This window comes from Trachypithecus francoisi, unplaced genomic scaffold (genome assembly GCF_009764315.1).
Source record: "Trachypithecus francoisi isolate TF-2019V2 unplaced genomic scaffold, Tfra_2.0 Lachesis_group10, whole genome shotgun sequence".
Classification (NCBI taxonomy): Eukaryota; Metazoa; Chordata; class Mammalia; order Primates; family Cercopithecidae; genus Trachypithecus; species Trachypithecus francoisi.
Window position 1 is genome coordinate 83,239,784 of NW_022681455.1, and position 22,544 is coordinate 83,262,327.

At 48.0% G+C, this 22,544-nt stretch overlaps 1 protein-coding gene across 3 annotated transcripts in view; it reads right to left on the reverse strand.

The window, feature by feature from the left end:
* Nucleotides 1–9,557: 9,557 nt before the first annotated feature.
* Nucleotides 9,558–22,544, reverse strand: part of ZG16 (zymogen granule protein 16) — a 32,237-nt gene continuing 19,250 nt past the window's right edge. Inside the window, exons 1-5 of one of the 3 annotated variants that reach the window (XM_033218096.1) lie at nt 11,735–11,814; nt 11,316–11,425; nt 10,721–10,782; nt 10,411–10,543; nt 9,558–9,972 (exon numbers count right to left, since the gene is read on the reverse strand). In XM_033218096.1, the coding sequence (XP_033073987.1) occupies nt 9,657–9,972; nt 10,411–10,543; nt 10,721–10,775 (504 nt within the window). In that variant the 5' untranslated portion in view covers nt 10,776–10,782; nt 11,316–11,425; nt 11,735–11,814 and the 3' untranslated portion in view covers nt 9,558–9,656. Of the gene's footprint in view, nt 9,973–10,410; nt 10,544–10,720; nt 10,783–11,315; nt 11,426–11,734; nt 11,815–22,544 lie in introns of those variants that run through there. The other 2 variants (XM_033218097.1, XM_033218098.1) reach the window with 2 other exon arrangements.

Genomic DNA, 22,544 nt, shown 5'->3' on the forward strand with positions numbered 1-22,544 from the left:
GGTAGGTAGGGCCCAGGTTTAGACATTATGTTCCACCCTACTGAACAACAAAACAAAACCCAGGCCGGGCTTGGTGGCTCAGTCCTGTCTGTAATCCCAGCACTTTGGGAGCCTGAGGCGGGAGGATCACTGAGGTGAGGAGCTCGAGACCAGTCTGGCCAACATGGCGAAACCCCATCTCTACTAAAAACACAAAAATTAGCCGGGGTTGGTGTCGCACCTGTAATCCCAGCTATTCGGGAGGCTGAGGCAGCAGAATCGCTTGAACCTGGGAGGTGTAGGTTGCAGTGAGCTGAGATGGTGCAACTGCACTCCAGCCAGGGCATCAGAGTGAGACCCAGTCTCAAAACAACACAAATCTTACATCAGTGTTTCTGAAACGTTTTGCCTTGGGATCCCACTACAGTTTTTAAAAATGAGGCCTCCAAAGATGTTTTGTGTATATGAGGGTTTTTGTTTTTTTGATTTTGAGATAGGATTTCATTTCCATCTCCCAGTGGCTCAATCTCGGTTCACTCCAACCTCTGCCTCTCGGGTTCAAATGATTCTCTTGCCTCAGCCTCCCGAGTAGCTGGGATTACAGGCATGCACCAACACGCTCAGCTAATTTTTGTATTTTTATGGAGACAGGGTTTAACCATGTTGGCCAGGCTGGTCTCAAACTCCTGACCTCAAGTGATCCACTAGCCTTGGCCTCCCAAAGTGCTGGGAGTACAGGTGTGAACCACCAGGCCTGACCATATATACTGTATGTGAAATGAAACCAAATTAAAGTGACATTAATGAATTTAAAAATTACAGTAACAAACCCATAGACACAAAACATACATCTTAGTAGTGGTGGTTGCCAGGCGATGGTGAAGGGCTGAGGAATTGGCACTACAGCAATAGATATAACTATCCGGGGAATCCCACCCCCGATATTCAACGTGGGTCTTTTCTGTTTTCCCTAAGTGTCAACTGGTCTGAGAAATAAAGGGAGAGTACAAAAGAGAGAAATTTTAAAGCTGGGTGTCCAGGGGAGACATCATAAATCAGGAGGTTCTATGATGCCCCCCAAGTCGCAAAACCAGCAAGTTTTTATTAGTGATTTTCAAAAGGGGAGGGAGTGTATGAATAGGATGTGGGTCACAGAGATCACATGCTTCACAAGGTAATAAAATATCACAAGGCTAATGGAGACGGTGAGATCACAGGACCGGGCAAAATGAAAATTGCTAATGAAGTTTTGGGCATGCGTTGTCATTGGTAACATCTTATCAGGAGACAGGGTTTGAGAGCAGACAACCGGTCTGACCAAAATTTATTAGGTGGGAATTTCCTCATCCTAATAAGCCTGGGAGTGCTAGGGGAGACCAGGGCTTATTTCATCTCTTATCTACAACTGTAAAAGACAGATGTTCCCAAAGCGGCCATTGTAGAGGCCTCCCCTTAAGAACGCATTCTCGGCCGGGCGCGGTGGCTCAAGCCTGTAATCCCAGCACTTTGGGAGGCCAAGACGGGCGGATCACGAGGTCAGGAGATTGAGACCGTCCTGGCTAACACGGTGAAACCCCGTCTCTACTAAAAAATACAAAAAACTAGCTGGGCGAGGTGGCGGGCGCCTGTAGTCCCAGCTACTCGGGAGGCTGAGGCAGGAGAATGGCGTAAGCCCAGGAGGCGGAGCTTGCAGTGAGCTGAGATCCGGCCACTGCACTCCAGCCTGGGCCACAGAGCCAGACTCCGTTTCAAAAAAAAAAAAAAAAAAGAACGCATTCTCTTTTTCAGGGATGTTCCTTGCTGAGAAAAAGAATTCAGGCCGGGCGCGGTGGCTCAAGCCTGTAATCCCAGCACTTTGGGAGGCCAAGACGGGCGGATCACGAGGTCAGGAGATAGAGACCATCCTGGCTAACACGGTGAAACCCCGTCTCTACTAAAAAATACAAAAAAAAATTAGCTGGGCGAGGTGGCGGGCGCCTGTAGTCCCAGCTACTCGGGAGGCTGAGGCAGGAGAATGCCATAAACCCGGGAGGCGGAGCTTGCAGTGAGTTGAGATCCGGCCACTGCACTCCAGCCTGGGCGACAGAGCGAGACTCCGTCTCAAAAAAAAAAAAAAAGAATTCAACAATATTTCTCCTATTTGCTTTTGAAAGAAGAGAAATATGACTCTGTTCCGCGTGGCCCACAGGCAGCCAGACTTTAAGGTTATCTCCCTTATTCCCTGAACCTTGCTGTTATCCTGTTCTTTTTTCAAGGTGCCCAGATTTCATATTGATTAAACAATTTGTGCAGTTAACCCAATCATCACAGGGCCCTGAGGTGACATTCATCCTCAGCTTACAAACATGACAGGATTAAGAGATTAAAGTAAAGACAGGCAGCTGGGCTCACACCTGTAATCCCAGCACTTTGGGAGGCCGAGGCGGGCGGATCATGAGGTCAGGAGATCGAGACCATCCTAGCTAACAACCCCGTGGCTACTAAAAACACAAAAAGTTAGCCAGGCGTGGTGGTGCACACCTGTAGTCCCAGCTACTCGGAGGCTGAGAGCCGAGATTGCGCCATTGCACTCCAGTCAGTGCGACAAAGCGAGACTCCATCTCAAAAAAATAAATAAATAAATAAAAAATAAAGAGAGGCATAGGAAACCACAAGGGTATTGATCGGGGAAGTGATAAGTGTCCATGAAATCTTCACAATTTATGTTCAGAGATTGCAGTAAAGACCGGCATAAGAAATTATAAAAGTATTAATTTGGGGAACTAATAAATGTCCATGAAATCTTCACAATTTATGTTCTTCTGCCATGGCTTCAGCTGGTTCCTCCGTTCGGGGTCCCTGACTTCCCACAACATATAATGAATTTCTTCTGGGGGTGATGGAAATGTTAAATATTTTGGAATGAAGTAGTGATAATGGCTGTGTAACGTAGTAAATATACTAAAAACCAGAGAGGTGTGCACTTTTTTTTTTTTTTGAGACATAGTCTCACTCTGTTGCTCAGGCTGGAGTGCAGTGGCACAATCTCGGCTCACTGTAACCTCCGCCTCCCAGGTTCAAGTGATTCTTCTGCCTCAGCGTCCCGAGTAGCTGGGATTATAGGCATGCACCACCGTGCACAGCTAACTTTGTAATTTTAGTAGAGATAGGGTTTCTCCATGTTGGTCAGGCTGGTCTCAAACTCCTGACCTCAGGTGATCCACCTGCCTTGGCCTCCCACAGTGCTGAGATTACAGGTGTGAGCTACCAAGCCCGGCCTAGACCTCCATTTCCTTTTTTTTTTTTTTTTTTTTTTTGAGACAGAGTCTCTCTCTGTCACCCAGGCTGGAGTGCAGTGGCTCAATCTTGGCTCACTGCAAGCTCCGCCTCCTGGGTTCACGCCATTCTCCTGCCTCAGCCTCCCGATACAAATAATTTTTTGTATTTTTAGTGGAGATGGAGTTTCACCATGTTAGCCAGGATGGTCTTGATCTCCTGACCTCGTGATCCGCCCGTCTTGGCCTCCCAAAGTGCTGGGATTACAGGCTTGAGCCATCGCGCCCAGCAAATGCTGTCTCGCTTCTAGGAATAAATATAAATCATCTGGCAATTAATTTTTTAAAATTTTATTTTCAGACAAAGTATCGCTCAGTTGCCCAGGCTGGAAAACAGCAGCACCATCTCAGCTCACTGCAACCTCCACCTCTCAGGGTCAAGCCATTCTCTTGCCTCAGACTCTCGAGTAGCTGGGATTACAGGTTTGCAACACCATGCCTGGCTAATTTCTGTATTTTTATTAGAGACAGGGTTTCACCATGTTGACCAGGCTGGTCTTACACTCCTGACCTTAGGTGGATCACCTCGGCCTCCAAAAGTGCTGCGATTACAGGCGTGAGCCACTGCTCCCAGCCTTAATTTTTGTATTTTTAGTAGAGACATGGTTTCCCCATGTTGGCCAGGCTGCTCTTGAAGTCCTGACCTCAAATGATCTGCCCACCTCAGCCTCCCAAAGTGTTGAGATTACAGGTGTGAGCCACCACGCCTGGCCAAACCACGCTAATTTCTACCAGCCAGATGCAGATCCTTAAAACAACCCTAGGAGGTATTTCAACCATTATTCCCTTTTAATATCTGAGGAAATGGAGGTACAAAGAGGCTAAATCTTTGGTCTGGGTGGCCTGGCACCAAGGCCCTGTAACTAAATGATTTATTCAAACAGAAGCCCTATCTCCTTGATCTATGCTCTTTTCACTATTTCTGGCAGGTTTCTTACCAAATATCTGGAGTTAGCAACAAGCGTGAAAACTGAATAGCCTTTTCTGAAGGGCAAGGAAGACCAAACTGCCAATTGCCAATGCCAGAGGTTCTCAAAGTATGGTCCAGAGACTTCTGGGAGTCCCTGAGACACTTTCAGTGGGTCTGCAAGTTCAAAATTATTTTCATAATAAAACAAAGATACCATTTGACTTATCTTGCATTGTTTCTCAAGTATATAGTGGAGTTTTCAAAATACTATATTGTATATGACATCATAACCGCATGAATGCAGAAGCAGATATAAGAATCTAGTTTTATTATTTGTCTCTGAGACAAGGTCTCCCTCTGTCACTCAGGCCAGAGTGTAGTGGCACCATCACAGCTCACTGTAGCCTCAACCTCCTGGGCTTAAGCAATCCTCCCACCTCAGCCTCCCAAGTAGCTGGGACTATAGGTGTGTTCCACCATGCCTGGTTAATTTTTTTTTTTAAGAGATGGAGGTAGGCCAGGCACAGTGGCTCACGCCTGTAATCCCAGCACTTTGGGAGGCTGAGGCGGGCAGATCGCTTGAGCTCAGGAGTTTGAGACCAGCCTGACCAAGATGGCAAAACCCTGTCTCTACTAAAAATACAGAAAACTATCTGGGTGCTGTGGCGGGCACCTGTAATCCCAGCTACTCAGAAGACTGAGGCAGGAGAATGGCTTGAACCTGGGAGGTAGAGGTTGCAGTGAGCTGAGATTGCACCACTGCACTCCAGCCTGGGCAAAAGAGCAAGACTCTGTCTCAAAACAAAACAAAAAAAAGGATTGGGTGAGGTGGCTCACACCTGTAATCCCAGCACTTTGGGAGGCTAAGGCGGGCGGATCACCTGAAGTCAGGAGTTTGAGACCAGCTTGACCAACATGGCAAAACCCCATCTCTACTAAAAATACAAAAATTACCCAGGCATGGTGGCGCATGCCCGTAATCCCAGCTATTCAGGAGGCTGAGGCAGGAGAATTGCTTGAACCCAGGAGTTGGAGGTTGTAGTGAGCCTAGTTTGCACCACTACACTCCAGCCTGGGGGACAGAGCAAGACTTCATCTGAAAGAAAAAAAAAATTAGATGTGATGGCATGTGCCTATAGTCCCAGCTACTTGGGAGGCTGAGGCAGGAGGATCACTTGAACCCAGGAAGTGCAAGTTGCAGTGAGCTGAGATCATGCCTGTGCACTCCAGCTTGGATGACAGAGAAAGAAACAATTGATTTTTAAAAAATAACTTCCAGGCCAGGTGCAGTGGCTGACACCTGTAATCTCAGCACTTTGGGAGGCTGAGGCAGGCAGATCATGAGATCAGGAGATCGAGACCATCTTGGCTAACACAGTGAAACCCCGTCTCTACTAAAAATACAAAAAATTAGCCGGGCATGGTGGCGGGCGCCTGTATTCCCAGCTACTCGGGAGGCCGATCTAGAAGAATCGCTTGAATCTGGGAGGCGGAGGTTGCAATGAGCTGAGATCGTGCCACTGCACTCCAGCCCGGGCAACAGTGTGAGACTCCATCTCAAAAAAAAAAAAAAAAATGAGGCTTGTGAAGATGCTCCATATATAGGGTTTTGATTCATATTTACTGTATTCAAAATGAAATCAAAGTAACATCAATTAACTTTCAAATTACAATAACAAACCCACAGACATAGAAAGTACACCTGAGTGGTGGTTGCCAGGGGATGATGAGGGGTTGAGTAATTGGCACTACAGTGAACAGATGTAACTGCCTTCTTTTGGGGGTGGTGGAAATGTTCTGGAATGAGGTAGTGGTAGTGATTGTACAACACAGTGAATATACTAAAAACCATGAAAGTGTACACTTTTAAAATGGTATTTTTAAAATACCTTATTAGAGACAAGCTCTCACTGTGTCACCCAGGTTGAAGTGCTCTGGTACAATCATAGCTCATGGCAACCTCAAACTCCAAAGTTCAAGTAATCCTCCTGCCTTGGCCTCTGGAAGTGTTGGGATTACAGCCGTGAGCCATGGTGTTGGGTATCGGGGGAACAAGCCCCCAATATTTCAATGTAGGTTCTATTTTCCCTAAGTGTTGGCCAGTCTGAGAAATAAAGAGAAAGAGTACAAAGGGAAGAGTTTTTCAGCTGGGCCGCGGGGGGTGACATCACATATCTGTAGGTCCATAATGCCCCACCTGAGCCACAAAGCCAGCAAATTTTTTTTAAGGATTTCAAAAGGGAAGGGAGTGTACGAACAGGGAGTAGGTCACAAAGATCACATGCTTCTGAGGCCAACAAAGATCACAAGGCAAAGGGCAAAATTAGAATTACTGATGAGGGTCTGTGTTCAGCTGTGCACATATTGTCTTAATAAACATCCTAACAGAAAACAGGGTTTGAGAGCAGAGAACTGGTCTGACCAAAATTTACCAGGCTGGAATTTCCCAATCCTAGTAAGCCTGAGGGTACTGCAGGAGACCAGGGCGTATTTCAGTCGTTATCTCAACCGCATAAGACAGATGTTCCCAGAAGGGCCATTTGTAGACTTCCCCCCAGGAATGCAATTCTTTTCCTAGGGTCTTAATATTTAATATTCCTTCCTAGGAGAAGAATTTAGTGATGTCTCTTCTACTTGCACATCCATTTATAGGCTCTCTGCAAGAAGAAAATGATGGCTCTTTTTGCTCGGCCCTGCAGGCAGTCAGATCTTATGGTTATCTCCCCTTGTTCCCTGAAATCACTGTTATTCTGTTCTTTTTTAAGGTGTACTGATTTCGTATTGTTCAAACACACATGTTTTACAATCAATTTGTACAGTTAATGCAATCATCACAGGGTCCTGAGGTGATGTACATTCTCAGCTTATGAAGATAACAGGATTGAGATTAAAATAAAGACAGGCATAAGAAATTATGAGAGTATTATTTGGGAACTGATAAATGTCCATGAAATCTTCACAATTTATGTTCCTCTGCTGTGGCTCTAGCCAGTCCCGCTGTTCAGGGTCCCTGACTTCCCGCAACAGTTGGGCCACCATATCAGTTTATAGAACCAATTGGATGGAGATTCATGATAAGGGAATCCTCCCTCCTCACCACAGTGCCCCTGCCAAAGAAGAAGCTGGGGCTCTGCAGCTGCTGAAGTCACTGGATAGGCTAGGATAGACAGTCCCAATGCAAGCCAATGGCATTGATTAGGGAATCACTGATGAATCAGAGCATGATGCTGTGTTGCCAGATGCCAACATTGACATTCATCTTTCCCAAAAGGAGTTAGCAGCCCTTGTCCCTCAAAAAGACCAGAGTCTCAGGTGGGACTTGAACTTTTCAGGAACTACATACACCCTGAGACCTTCAAAGTGGTGACAGGGATGACAGATTTCTTGCCAGTCCCCCTGCACATAAAGGCTGGTTGAGCCCTAGAAGATCCTACAGGGAACTTCAACTCCTCATTTTGCCTACAAACAGGTGGCTGTGTTGCCCAGGCTGGTCTTGAACTCCTGGGCTCAAACGACCCTCCTGACTTGAGCCCCAAAGTCTTGGGATTACAGGCGTGAGCCCCCTTACCCAACCACTATATCCTTTTCTTGAGTCAACTGCATGGAGGTTAATGATAGAGAAGTCCTCATTCCCCACCACAGGGCCCCTGCCAGAGAGGAGGCTAGGGCTCCGCAGCAGCTGCAGTCACTGGGGCGGACATATTGCTAGCCCCGTATTGTCAGTGATGAGGGATCGAGCACCATAACTGATGAGTTAAAGGACAGCACTGGGGTGCAACAGGGTGGCACTAAAACTGGTGCCTGTGTTTCCCAAGAGGCAGAGCAGCTCTCGTCTGTCACAAAGACCAGCTTCGTCAGGTAGTGTATGAACCTGCCTCATCTGACGCCCAACATGATGGGTGATCCTTTTACCTGACCTTGGTCTACAGCCTCTGCCACTCCTTGCTGTTGTCTGCTGATTCTCCACCCAGTCCTCCAAGGTATTATCGGGTGCGACGCTTAATTTAGGTGTCAGCTTGGTTCCATTTCGTTAGGATATGACATATGTGACTCCATTCTGATATTGATAACATTCTTTTTTTAAATTTTTTTTTTTTTTGATGGAGTCTTGCTCTGTCATCTAGGCTGAAGTACAGTCGCACTATCTCAACTCATTGTAACCTCTGCCTCCAGCATTCAAGTGATTCTTATGCCTCAGCCTCCCAAGTAGCTGGTATTACAGGCGTGGGCCACCACACCTGGCTAATTTTTGTATTTTTAGTAGAGACAGGGTTTTACCATGTTGGAGGCTGGTCTCCAACTCCTGACTTCAAATGATCCACCTGCCTTGGCCTCCGAAAGTGCTGGGATTACAGATGTGAGCCACTGTGCCCGGCCATATACTGATAACTTTCACAAAACTAACACATACCTTCACTCATTTTAATTTTCTTCCCTTCTTAAAATTTCTTTCCCCAACTGCATAAACCATCCTCTTCCATCTCTTTTGAGACCTCATCAGTGATCTCTTTTCAGAATCTCCAGCCTCTTTCTCTTTCTTCCTCTTTATCATGTGAACATGCTTGTGACTCTCCTGTCTAGGATTTTAAAAAGACACAAAACCCTTTTTCCTTACACCCCCGATAACTGACTTGCCTATTTCTGGCAAACCAGAGCCAAACTTCTTGAAACACTCGATTCTTGCTGCCTGTGTTTTCTCACCTCCCATTCATTCCTTAATGAGTTCAGCCTAGTGTTAGCCTCCCCCAGTCCACTGTAACCTTCTGATGTCTAAAGCGTAAGAGCATATTGTGGGCAGGCTTTCCACTGTTGAGAAGGTGGTGGCTTCCTGAGGAAGGAGGAATTCCAGATCTGAGAGGGCTTAGCAGGACACTGGGGCTCATGGGTAGAGGTGAGGAGGAACTAGGCCTGCCAACAGGGCAGGGTCCTCGGGCACAGACTTCAGCTAAGTTTCAGGAGTTAGGTGGGTTCCAGGAAAGAACAAAGGCTAATGGTCCTGGCCACCCACACACAGCAAGTGAGTTCAGCACTTTCTCAAGGGGAGGACCAGGGGTGAGGAAAGCTGGAGAGAGAGACATCTGGGGTTTTGGTATAAGCCACAACTGGGCCTTCCCCTCAGACCCAGGACTCCAGTTTGGATCAATGTTGTAAGGAGCTGTCCTTGAAGAGCGTTGATGGAAGCCAGAATCTCATCTCCTCTTGATAAACCATAGTACAAGCCCAGGATTCTTACACACCTCTCCCTCATCTTCCCACTCTTCCAGACAGATGTCCAAAGCCAGCCAGAAGTGAGATTTGCACGTCCCCGGCTGAGTCAGGAGGCAGATATCCCAGCCACATATGCCCCCACACACTAGCCTTAACCACATTTTTTTATTGAGCCATTTGGATGGGGGTTAGTGATAAAAGAGTTCTTACTCCTCATCACAGTGTCCCTGCCAAGGAGAGGGGACTCAGCAGCTGCTGCAGCTACTGGGGTAAACATCCCAGTGCAGGCCAATGGCATCAATGAGGGAACCAGACCGGCCACTGATGAAGCGGAGCACGGTGTTGGGGTGCAAGGGGACAGCATTGAAACTTGTGCCGCTGTCTTTCCCAAAAGCCAGATAGCGGCCCTTGTCTGTCACAAAGACCAACTTCTTCAGGTACCGCTTGTACTTCCCGGAAACCTGGATCACTGATTCCCCAGGGTGCAGAAAGATCTCCTCCAGGTCTCCACTGCGGCCACCCACATAGTCACTCCACTTAGTGCCATAGCGCACCTGGAGACTGAGAAAGAGGGGAGGAGGAAGGAGAAAGAAGGGTGATGACAGGGATGACAAGTCTCCTGCTAGTCCTACAGACTGTGAAGCCTGGGTGAGCCCTGGAAGATCCTACAGGGAACTTCAATTATTTTGCTAGCAAAGAGATTCTGTCATCCAGGCAGGAGCGCAGTGGCATGATCTTGGCTCACTGCAGCCTCAACATCCTGGGCTCAGGCAATCCTCCCGCCTTTCCCTCCTGAGTAGTTGAGGCTACAGGTGCCCACCACCATGCCCAGCTAATTTTTGTTTTTGTTTTTGTTTTTCTTTGGTAGACATGGGGTCTTGGTATCTTGCCCAAGCTGAGCTAGAACTCCTGGCCTCAAGTGATCTGCCTCTGCCTCCCAAAGCATTGTAATGACAGGTATGAGCCACTGCACCCAGCCAGCAACTCAAAGAATCTTACCCTACGATGAAGTAGTTGTTGACTCGGACCCGGAGGGCCGTGATGGGGCCATCCAACTGGTTGCCAGAATGAGAGAATCGCTTTCCGCCACCACCTCCATACTCTCCACTATAGGAGGAAGACCTGGCCTGAACTGGAGGGGCAAGCAGGAGTTGGAGGGAGAAATCTTCCAGGTGTTCAGTTTCTCTGCACCACCCCTGTTCCTCCCACAACTCAGCTCCTGAAACCAGCCTCCAAAAGCCTTGGCCAACAGCAGTGCCCAAGGCTGCCTTCCCATGTCCCCATTACCAGGCTCTGGTATCTCACTTACTGGCATTGGCAGAGGCTGAGGCACAGAGAAGGGCTAGGAGAGCGACTGTCAACATTCTGAGGCTGGAGTGGGAAGAAAAGAGCAAATGAAGATTCACCTTTTTCCTTGTGGACTTGATTGACCCAGACACTCCTGACCTGTGGCTCAGACCAAGGCTTCTTCGTCCTTCAACTCAGACCTAGCAGACCCAGTCTTGAGCTTAGAAACGACTGTCCATAGCCAGTAGTCCTGTTCCTCCCTGATGCTACCTTCTATGTTCCTGATCCCTCCAGCTCTCCCTGGTCTGGCTGTAGCCAAGCCCTCCTCTTTTCTCTCAAGCCTGAAAATGAACCCTAACTATCTAGATTAAGCCTTATTCCATCCTAGCACAAAGCAGAAAAGTTTTCTGAAATCAGCCAAGCTCAGGTACATTTGGGTTGGTGTGGCCATAGCCAGGAAAGAAGTTTTCTAAGGAGGGAGTAGAGGACCTCTCGCAAGCAAAGAGATAGCTGAGTTTACCAAGCCCAGAGGCTGAGCAAAGAAAGCCTCACCATCTGTGGTGAATTGGCCTGACTTACGGGGCACCTGAAGCATGGTTTAAATCCCTAGCATTCACCTGGTCTCGAGGAAAGAAGAATTTTCAAGGTGCCTCTATGTCATCTGGGGAGCAGAGTTGGTGACAGAAGGGACTGTGCCAGCACCAGTATCCAAGCAGTGCTGGTGGAACTAGGACAGACAGAGAAGTTGCAGAAGGAGTTGGGACCAGCTCAAGATATTAGACCCCAGGTACCTGGTCTATGTGTCACTATTCTTTTCTCCACTAACACATATCTGGCCATGTCCATTCCCCTGAACATCCCAGGTGTCTCCAGTCCTTCAGCAGAGACCTAGACAGCTTTGCACCTAAGATTAGTGCAGACCCAGGAGCCCCAATTAACTCAAGTCTTTCCTGCCACTCCTTCCAGGCATCCTATTCACCAGCTCAGATTTGAATTCCCCCCCAACTCAGATTCAGGCATCTTTGCCACCCCTCACCTGGCAGTTTCAGATGCAAAGCAGCCCCCTGAAAACTTACAGACGTTTTATACCAGGTCCAAGCCCTCCCCCTGCCCTTTATTGTGTGAACCTCACCTCCTGAGCAAACATGAGCAATCTCTTCGGATCAGGTGTCAGGCGAGGTCTGGAACACCTTATCCTGCCTCTCCCCCATAGTCAACAGATACTACAGCATAGGGGAAGATTCTTTAAGTTCCTGGCTGGGTATGGTGGCTCACACCATAGTCAACAGATACTACAGCATATGGTAAGATTCTTTGAGTTCCTGGCTGTACATGGTGGCTCACTCCTGTCATTACAATGCTTTGGGAGGCAGAGGCAGATCGCTTGAGGCCAGGAGTTCTAGCTCAGCCTGGGCAAGATAGTGAGACCCCATGTCTATCAAAACAAAAAACAAAAACAAAAATTAGCTGGGCAAGGTGACGAGCACCTGTAGCCTCAACTACTCAGGAGGGAGGTGGGGAGGATCGCCTGAGCCCAGGACATTGAGGCTGCAGTGAGACAAGATCATGCCACTGCACTCCAGCCTAGGTGACAGGTGGCAAGGTGGAGTCCACTCTGGGCCAAGTGCCATATATCAGGAGGAACATAGTAAACTTAAGGTCACCACCAGCAGCTCTGGGTGGGCAAAGTAGCATATCACCTCTAGGCTTGGTAGATGCCCTCCCCTGAAATCTGCCATCTGTCAGGACAAACAGAGCCCCTCCCAGGCATTTGAAATGTAGATTCTCCCAGAAAGGGAATATATTCCCAAAACCTTATACTTAGGAGTGCCGACTATTTGCCAGACATTTTTTTCTTTCCTTTTTCTAATATTATGAAAAATCCAAACACATGTAAAAGTTTAAAGAACTGTACAGTGGCCGGGCACGGTGGCTCACGCCTGTAATCCAACACTTTGGGAGGCCAAGGCAGGTGGATCACCTGAGGTCAGGAGTTTGAGACCAGCTTGGCCAACATGGTGAAACCCTGTCTCTAGTAAAAGTACAAAAAGTGGCCGGGTGTAATAGCTGGTGCCTGTGATTCCAGCTAGTTAGGAGGCAGAGGCAGGAGAATCACTTGAACCTGAGGGGCAGAGGTTGCAGTGAGCTGAGATCACGCCACTGCACTCTAGCCTGGGCAACACAGTGAGACTCCATCTCAAAAAGAAAGAAAGAAAGAAAGAAAGAATTGTATAGTGAGGCTGGGTGCAGTGGCTCATGCCTGTGATCCCAGCACTTTGAGAGGTCGAAGCAAGAGGATTGCTTAAGCTCAGGAGTTCAAGACCAATGTGGGCAACATAGGGAGATTTCATCTCTACAAAAACATAAAACAATTAGCTAGGGATGGTGGTGCACACCTGTGCTCCCAGCTAGTCAGGAGGCTGAGGCAGGAGGATCACTTGAGCCCAGGAGGTCAAAGTTGCAGTGAGCCATGATTAAAACATCATGTCTCGGCCGGGCGCGGTGGCTCAAGCCTGTAATCCCAGTACTTTGGGAGGCCGAGACGGGTGGATCACGAGGTCAGGAGATCGAGACCATCCTGGCTAACACGGTGAAACCCCATCTCTACTAAAAATACAAAAACTAGCCGGGCGAGGTGGCGGGCGCCTGTAGTCCCAGCTACTTGGGAGGCTGAGGCAGGAGAATGGCGTAAACCCGGGAGGCGGAGCTTGCAGTGAGCTGAGATCCGGCCACTGCACTCCAGTCCGGGGCGACAAAGCGAGACTCCGCCTCAAAAAAAAAAAAAAAAATCATGTCTCAAAAAAAGAAAAGAAAAAAAAAAGAATTGTGTAGTGAACGCTCATATAACCACCGTATAGATTATACTATGGTTAATATTTTGCTGTAATTGCTTTTTTTTTCTTTCTTTTTTTTTGGAGACAGAGTCTCGCTCTATCCCCTAGACTGGAGGGCAGCGGCACAATCTCGGCTCACTGTAATCTCTGCCTCCTGGGTTCAAGCAATTCTGCCTCAGCCTCCCAAGTAGCTGAGATTACAGGCACGCACCACCACGTCCAGCTAATTTTTGTAATTTTAGTAGAGACAGGGTTTCGTCATGTTTGCCAGGATGGTCTCAATCTCTTGACCTTGTGATCCGCCCGCCTCGGCCTCCCAAAGTGCTGAGATTACAGGCATGAGCCACCGCACCTGCCCTGCATTTTTTTTTTATCCACTCATCTATTTATCCTCAATATGCCAAACCCTTCCCAAACCATATCTCTCTGAGAAGGATGCCTGGGGCTGCAGGTACACAGTGAACACATGCCTATTGCCCTGCTGGAAACAGAGTCAGTTCGGTGGGAAGTGCGAAGCTGAGGATCCGAAGGTCTACAGGTGTCCCTCTGGGGGTAATTCTGGGCTTTGGGCCCTCAAGTCTCCTGGGTACCATGGCTGAATCTTCCTGGGGCTATAGGCCACCCGGGCCATTGCTTCTTTCTTAGGTCTGTAACACCCCCAGGGGTGATGCCATAGATTTTTTTTTTTTCCTCTGTAGGCCCTTCACTTTCAGGACTGATTCCTCTCAGCCTAAAATCCCTAGGACCGACTCCAGGGACCTAGCACCTGACCCCTCCTGGACTGGCCCTCTGACCTCTCTGATTCAGCAGGTCCAAGAAGAGGGAAGGATAGAGGACTGGAAGGGGTTGGAATAAGTACTCTCAATTATAAATGACTAGTCAGGCATTCAGAGCACCCCACCCCTCACAGGTTTACCATCTGGGACCAAGAACTCATCCCAGATAGCAAAGGCAGTCCCGCCCTGAGGATCTGGAAATGGTGGGGACTCCAGGGGGATGAGTTCTGGGAGTGAAACAGAACAGCAGCCAAAGATGCCACGTTCACTCCTCCCTTCCCCTCTCTTTTTCTCCAAGGTCAAGGTCAGCACATCCTGCTGCTATAACTTTCACCTCATTCCAGCCATTTTGTTTTGTGTCTCTCTCCCTCTCTCTTTCCCAGTGACTCTTCTTCCTTTTATGTCTTCATCTTTCCCTGCTCTGAGGAGGATTTTTCTTTCCTTTTTTTTTTTTAGATGGAGTCTTGTTCTGTAGCTGGGTTGGAGTGCAGTGGTGCGATCTCGATTCACTGAAACCTCCGCCTCCAGGGTTTACACATTCCCTTCCTCAGCCTCCTGAGTATCTGGGACTACAGGTGCATGCCACCACACCCAGATAATTTTTTGTATTTTACTAGAGATGGGGTTTCACCATGTTGGCCAGGATAGTCTCGATCTCCTGAAATTGTGATCCGCTTTCCTCAGCTCCCAAAGTGCTAGGATTATAGGCATGAGCCACCACACCCGGCCTTTTCTTTATCTTTTTTTTTTTTTTTTTTAAGACAGAGTCTCGCTCTGTTGCCCAGGATGGAGTGTAGTGGCCCGATCTCAGCTCACTGCAAACTCCGCCTCCAGGGTTCAAGCGATTCTCCTGCTTCAGCCTCCCAAGTAGCTGGAATCAGGCACCCACCACCATGCTCGGCTAATTTTTATATTTTTAGTAAAGATGGGGTTTCACTATGTTGGCCAGGCTGGTCTTGAACTGACCTCAGGTGAACCACCCACCTTCACCTCCCAAAGTGCAGGAATTACAGGTGTGAGCCACCACAACTGGCCTAAGGTTTTTTCTTTATATTCCTTCTCTCCATGCCTTTTTCCTTCTGCCTCTTCTTTCCTGTCCCTACCTCTCTCTCAAGCTCTCTCTCTAGCTCTTTCCTCTCTCCTTTCTAATCTTTGCCTGTCTTCTTCTGTTTAAGGACAGACCACCCCTAGTCTGTGACCAAACACAGGAAGTCAAAGATTGCAGCTCAGAGAGGTTGAGGTGGGCACCTTGGAAGGACGTCCTCATGTTTCCAGGCATGACACATCCAGGACCCTCAGGACAGAGGCGCCCACATTTGCCACAGCTCCACTTCGTTGCACCCACCCTGCCTGTATGGAGATCCAGCATCTCTTCCATTGCTGGAGGCTGCTCCTTGTTCCACCATAGCAAGTCCTCAGGCTCCAGGGTGCAAGAGATGCCTTCCTATGGTGGGAAGGGTCTCAAGGCCCATTTTCTGTCCATCCCAGAAACAAGGAAAGCTGCCCTATCGCTAATGCTGGTACCTTTAGGGTGCACCCTGATGTGGGGCCTGAGGCAGAAGGAAGAACGTGAAGGCAGTGAGACACCAGGCCCCCATCTCTGCTTCTGCCTCATCAGATCCTGTCTGAGCCACTTTACATTTAACCTATGTGCTAGCTGTGGGCCTACCTGCCCCTTTTAAACTCTAGCTGAAGTTGCCTTAAACCTCATCTGGTTCCCGGGCCTGGACGCATAAATGTCCAAAGCCCTTCCAGAGCTTTCTGCCACTCAACAGAAAGCACTTCAATACATGTTTTTGGTTTGCTTGTTTTTGTTTTTTGTTTGCTTGTTTTTAATCTTTTTTCAAGATGGAGTCTTGCTCTACTGCCCTTTCTCGGTTCACTGCAACTTCCACCTCCCAGGTTCAGGCGATTCTCCTGCCTTAGCCTCCCAAGTAGCTGGGATTATAGGCATCCACCACCACGCCTTGCTAATTTTTGTATTTTTAGTAGAGACGGAGTTTCACCATGTTGGACAGGCTGGTTTCGAACTCCTGATCTCTTGATCCACCCTCAGTCTCCCAAAGTGCTGGGATTACAGACCTGAGCCACCGTGCCCGGCTCAACACATGTTTATCAAGCATCTCTACATTGGAGGCACCATTCTAGATACTGAAGAGATAGCAATGAGGAAAAGAGTCAACAGCCAACCTCAAGGAGCTGTAGGGCCAAGGGAAAGCTTCCTCTCTGCTCTCTAGCCCTATAAAGGCTCCCCGAAAAGGAACTGACAGTTGGCAAATTAATAGGAGAAAAAGGTGTACAAAATTTATGTCACATGTACAAGCTCAAGGGAACCACAGGAGAATGATGACCTAATAACCCAGCGTGGTCCAGATGCTTATGTAGCCTCCTTCCTCACAGGGGAGGGGAAATGGGGGTGCAGCAATGTTGAGAGGTAGTATGTGATTTTGTGGGGAAATAAATGGGGCCAGGCGCAGTGGCTCACACCTTGTAATTCCAGCACTTTAGGAGCCTGAGGTGGGTGGATCACTTGAGGTCAGGAGTTCGAGATCAGCCTGACCAACATGGTGAAACCCCATGTCTACTAAAAAATGCAAAAATCAGCCGGGTGTTGTGGCACATGCATGTAATCCCAGTTACTTGGGAGGCTGAGGCAGGAGAATCGCTTGAACTAGGGAGGCAGAGGTTGCAATGAGCCGAGATTGCACCATTGCACTCCAGCCTGGGCAACAAAAGCAAAACTCCGTCTCAAAAATATAAAAATTATTTAAAAAGGAGAAATGAATGGACCCGAGAGATAGGAATTAACTTGTAAATGATTCCCTTGGAATTTGAATAAGCCCAAGAGACCAACTATCTTGTGAAAAAGTCTGTCTACGTTTGGTTGCATTCTTCAGTCTCATTTTCTGCCATAGATAATGAGGTGATCTGCGATAGATAACGAGCTGGAAGTGTGATGAATTTGGAAATAATGAAGAGAGAAGGGTGACTGGAGGGAAATAAGGGAAGCTGACCCATGAGGCCTGGGCAGCAGCCAGTGGGAAGAGGGTACAGGCCCTGGGAGGTGTGGTCAGGAGTTTGGCGCTTTTTTTTTTTTTGAGACGGAGTCTCGCTGTGTCACCAGGCTGGAGTGCAGTGGTACAATCTTGGCTCACTGCAACCTCTGACTCCCTGGTTTAAGCGATTCTCCTGCAACAGCCTCCTGAGTAGCTGGGATTACAGGCATGTGCCACCACGCACAGCTAATTTTTGTATTTTTAGTAGAGACGGGGTTTCACCATGTTGGCAGGATGTTCTCGAACTCCTGACCTCGTGATCCACCCACCTCGGCCTCCCAAAGTGCTGGGATTACAGGCGTGAGCCACCACGCCCAGACTGGAGGAGTTTGGCTTCTTTTCTCACAGTGAGGGGAGCCATGGAAGGATTTTGAACAGAGGGGTACATGCTCATGTTTGCATTTTAGAAGGATTGCTGTCTCCTGATTTTGATAAAGTGGAGGAGGGACTTGGGCAGGGTAAGAGTGGAGACAGGAGGCCATGGCAGATGTGGTGTGACTCTCTCCTCTCCCCTTTAGAATTCCCCTGAAAGCTCCTCCCTCTCTCAGCTGAAGCAGCTTTGCCCTCTTTTCAAAGTTTTGATGCAATTTCAGACCTATGGTGGGGATCTGCCTCTCCACCCCCATCCAGAAGGTTTCGGACACCTATGGCTCATGCCTGTAATCCCAGCAATTTCGGAGACCAAGGCAGGACAATAACTTGAGGCCAGGAATTTGAGACCAGCCTGGTCAACATAGCAAGATCCCCCCCATCCCCACAAAAACTAAAAAACGAATTTAAAAAAATTATTTGAGGGCTGAGCACTGTGGCTCATACCTATAATCCCAGCACTTTGGGAGGCCAAGGCAGGCAGATCATTGAGGTCAGAAGTTCGAGACCCGTGTGACCAACATGGTGAAACCTTGTCTCTACTAAAAATACAAAAATTAGCCGGGTGTGGTGGTGGACTCCTGTAATCTGCTGCAGCTATTTGGGAGGCTGAGGCAGGAGGATGGCTTGAATCCGGGAGGCAGAGGCTGCAGTGAGCAGAGATTGCACCATTGCACTCCAACCTGGGCGACACAGTGAGACTCCGTCTCAAAAAAAAAAAAAAAAAAATTAGCTGGGCATAGTGGTGCACACCTGCAGTCTCAGTACTTGGAGGACTGAGGTGGGAGGATTGCTTGAGCCCAGGAGTTTGAGGCTGCAGAGAGTTATGACCATGCCACTGCACTCCAGCCTGGGCGACAGAGTAAGACCATGTCTCAAAAAAATAAAAAAATAAAATAAAATAAAATAAAATAATAAAAAAGAATGTTTTGGCCGGTTGCGGTGTGGCTCACGCCTGTAATCCCACCACTTTGGGAGGCTGAGGCTGGCAGATCACCTGAGGTCAAGAGTTCGAGACCAGCCTGGCAAACATGGTGAAACCCTGTCTCTACTAAAAATACAAAAATTAGCCAGACATGGTGGCAACCACCTATAATCCCAGCTACTTGGGAGGCTGAGGCAGGAAAATCACTTGAACCCAGGAGGCGGAGTTTGTAGTGAGCTAAGATCGCGCCATTGTACGACAAGAGTGAAACTCCATCTTAAAAAAAAGAGAATGTTTCAAAACATATTTCCAAACAGTGGGAGATCTGTTTCCCGATAAGAAAAAAAAATTATCGGCCGGGCGCGGTGGCTCAAGCCTGTAATCCCAGCACTTTGGGAGGCCGAGACGGGCGGATCACGAGGTCAGGAGATCGAGACCATCCTGGCTAACACGGTGAAACCCCGTCTCTACTAAAAAAAATACAAAAAACTAGCCGGGCAAGGTGGTGGGCACCTGTAGTCCCAGCTACTCGGGAGGCTGAGGCAGGAAAATGGCATAAACCCGGGAGGCGGAGCTTGCAGTGAGCTGAGATCCAGCCACTGCACTCCAGCCTGGGGGACAGAGCGAGACTCCGTCTCAAAAAAAAAAAAAAAGAAAAAAAAATTATCTGCTTCCTATTTACACCCTGGGCCTTGGTGCATGCTGTGCATGTTTTCATTTGGACGAAGGGTCTGATGGCATGAACGCTGCTTTTCTGTTCACTCTTAGCTGCTCCAGTGAATAAAGTGTAATGGGCAGAAGTGACTTCACCAGGTTGCCAAGGGGAGTCCTGCACTCCCTCCACAGTGGCCTGCAGTTGCTAATCTTCAACTCTGCCCATGCATACTCCAGCTGCCTAAAATGCTCTCTTCCTTCTGCCCACCTGGCAGCCTCCAGGTTATTCAGAGGGGAACACCACCACCCTGCACCACCACCCACCATTGTCACAGGAAGGCCTCAGCTCTCTTCTCCTCCCAGCTCCTCCTCTTCAAATAGAATTCATCATTCCTTTCTTTGGCTTCTGTGTGTTTCCTACATTACTCTATTATGGTTCTAATTACCCTGCACTGTAATTTATCTGTTTACATGTAAGCCTTCTCCACTAAACTGAGAGCTCATTCTAAGGCAGGGGCCATGGCTCAGTCATCTCCGAATTCCCAGCATCTGGCATAGCACCTGGTACAGAGTAAGCATCCATGGATGATTGTCCAGTGAATACAGCACCTTGGGTCCAGGCTACAACGAGACTTCTATGAACTGTTCCTCCTTTGTCTTTCCACACCTCTCTGTCTCTCCTCTTGCAGGGTTTGTATTTGGGTTTTCTTTGCTTTCTTATTCACTTTTAATTATTTTTTTCTTTTTTGAGACAGGGTCTCACTCTGTACCCAAGGCTGGAATGCAGTGCCACTATTACAGCTCACTGTAGCCTCGACCTCCTGGGCTCTATTGATCCTCCACCTCAGCCTCCCAAGTATCTGGAACCATCCCCAGCAAATTTTTGCATTTTTATTTTTTGTAGAGATGAGGTCTCACTGTGTTGCTTAGGCTGGTCTTGAACTCCTGGGCTCAAGTGATCCTCCCACCTCAGCCTCCCAAGTGCTGGGAATACGGATGTGAGCCACCTTCATCGGGAAACCTCAGGGCAGCTTGGGTGGCCACGGTAGTATGAGAGAGGCCGCAGGGCCCAGATTCAGGATAGGTAAGGGTACATTGTTAATCATTTTTTAAGCCAGAAACCTATAGCCATGTACCAAGCATTTGTGGACAGAATGTTATATTACAAAGAAATGTTAAATAAAGTTATGGGAGGCTGTTTTTCTGGCCTGAGCTCCTGAACTAGACCCCAAAAGACCAAACCAAAATGGAGTCACCCATGCTAAATGCTACATAAGCAAACGGAAACTTTAAAGAAAGCAGAGAGACCCCAAAACAGACCAGTTTTTTCCTCCTGAAAACAAGAAATTCCAGCATAGTAAGAAACTCCCCTCTGCTCCAACCCTTCCCAAAAAAGTCACCTGAAATAACGAGGTTTTTCCTTGTTGCTCTATTTCCTTACTCCCACCTTACAAAACCCACTGCTCTGTTTCCCAGTGGGATTTTAGACCAAAAAAGTCTATTCACGATGGTGACAGATTGACATCAATGCCTAAAGTTTTTATCAATCTCTCAAAATTGAAAGTTGGTCAAAAAGAGATAATTGGTTTTCTTTGTTTTGTTTTGTGTTTTTGAGACTGAGCTTAGCTCTATCACCCAGGCTGGAGTGCAGCGGCACGATCTTGGCTCACTGCAACCTCCACCTTCCTGGGTTCAATCCATTCTTGTGCCTCAGCCTCCCAAGTAGCTGGGATTATAGGCACCTGCCACCACAGCCAGCTAAATTTTGTATTTTTAGTAGAGATGGGGTTTCACCATGTTGGTCAGGATGGTCTCCAACTCCGGACCTCAGGTGATCCGCCTTCCTTGGCCTCCCAAAGTGCTGAGATTACAGGCATGAGCCACGGCGCCCAGCCAAGAGAATTGTTAAATTAAGTTTAGCCTAAAGCTGCCTCCTTACATATTTCAATTTAGGCCTAAAGATTTCTCCTCACCTAATGGCCTAACTGGAGGTTAAATAGACTATAACTCCCTCTTATACCAATCACAGAGTTTTGGCCAATCACAAGTGGTCACTGTTAAAACCATGTTCAAATAAGGGCAAGTGCCACACCTTAACCAATCCGGCTATTTCTGTACCTTATCTCCATTTTCTGTATGTCACTTTCCTTTTTCCGTCTATAATTATTATCCAACCACATGGCAGCCCCAGAGTTTCTCTGAACCTACGCTGGTTCAGGGAGCTGCCTGATTCGCTAATTGTTCTTTGCTCAATTAAACTCTGTTAAATTTAATTTGTCTTAAGTTTTTCTTTTAACAGATACATGGGTTTAACACCTGGCTCCAGACCTTACCTACCATGTAACCCACTGAGCTTCAGCTTTTTTTTTTTTTCTTTTTTGAGATGGAGTCTCACTCTGTTGCCCAGGCTGGAGTGCAGTGGCGCAATCTCGGCTCACTGAAACCCTCGCCTCCCTGGTTCAAGCTATTCTTCTGCCTCAGCCTCCCGAGTAGCTGGGACTACAAGCACGTGCCACCACATCCAGCTAATTTTTGTATTTTTAGTAGAGATGGGGTTTCACCATATTGGCCAGGCTGGTCTCCAACTCCTGACCTGGTGATCTGTCCACCTCAGCCTCCCAAAGTGCTGGGATTACAGGTGTGAGCCACCGCGCCCAGCCTGGAGCTTCAGTTTTTTCATCTGTAAATTGGAGATAATAAGACCCACCAATTTTTGTCAATCCCCTGGTACAGGCCTGGCACGTGGTAGGTAGTGAGTGAAATGTTTATTCTCCCTTCAGGTTTTCTTTTTTTTTTTTTTTTTTTTTGAGACGGAGTCTCGCTCTGTCGCCCAGGCTGGAGTGCAGTGGCCGGATCTCAGCTCACTGCAAGCTCCGCCTCCCGGGTTTACGCCATTCTCCTGCCTCAGCCTCCCGAGTAGCTGGGACTACAGGCGCCCGCCACCTCGCCCGGCTAGTTTTTTGTATTTTTTTAGTAGAGACGGGGTTTCACCGTGTTAGTCAGGATGGTCTCGATCTCCTGACCTCGTGATCCGCCCGTCTCGGCCTCCCAAAGTGCTGGGATTACAGGCTTGAGCCACCGCGCCCGGCCTCAGATTTTCACGAAATACTCTGGTCTTTCTTTTCAGCCTCTTTCAGATAAAGATCTGGACAGCCTTTATCTTACGCATCTACCATTAGCTATATTTCATGGGTTAGCTTGAGTAGATACTAGAGATCTTGTCAAATGCATC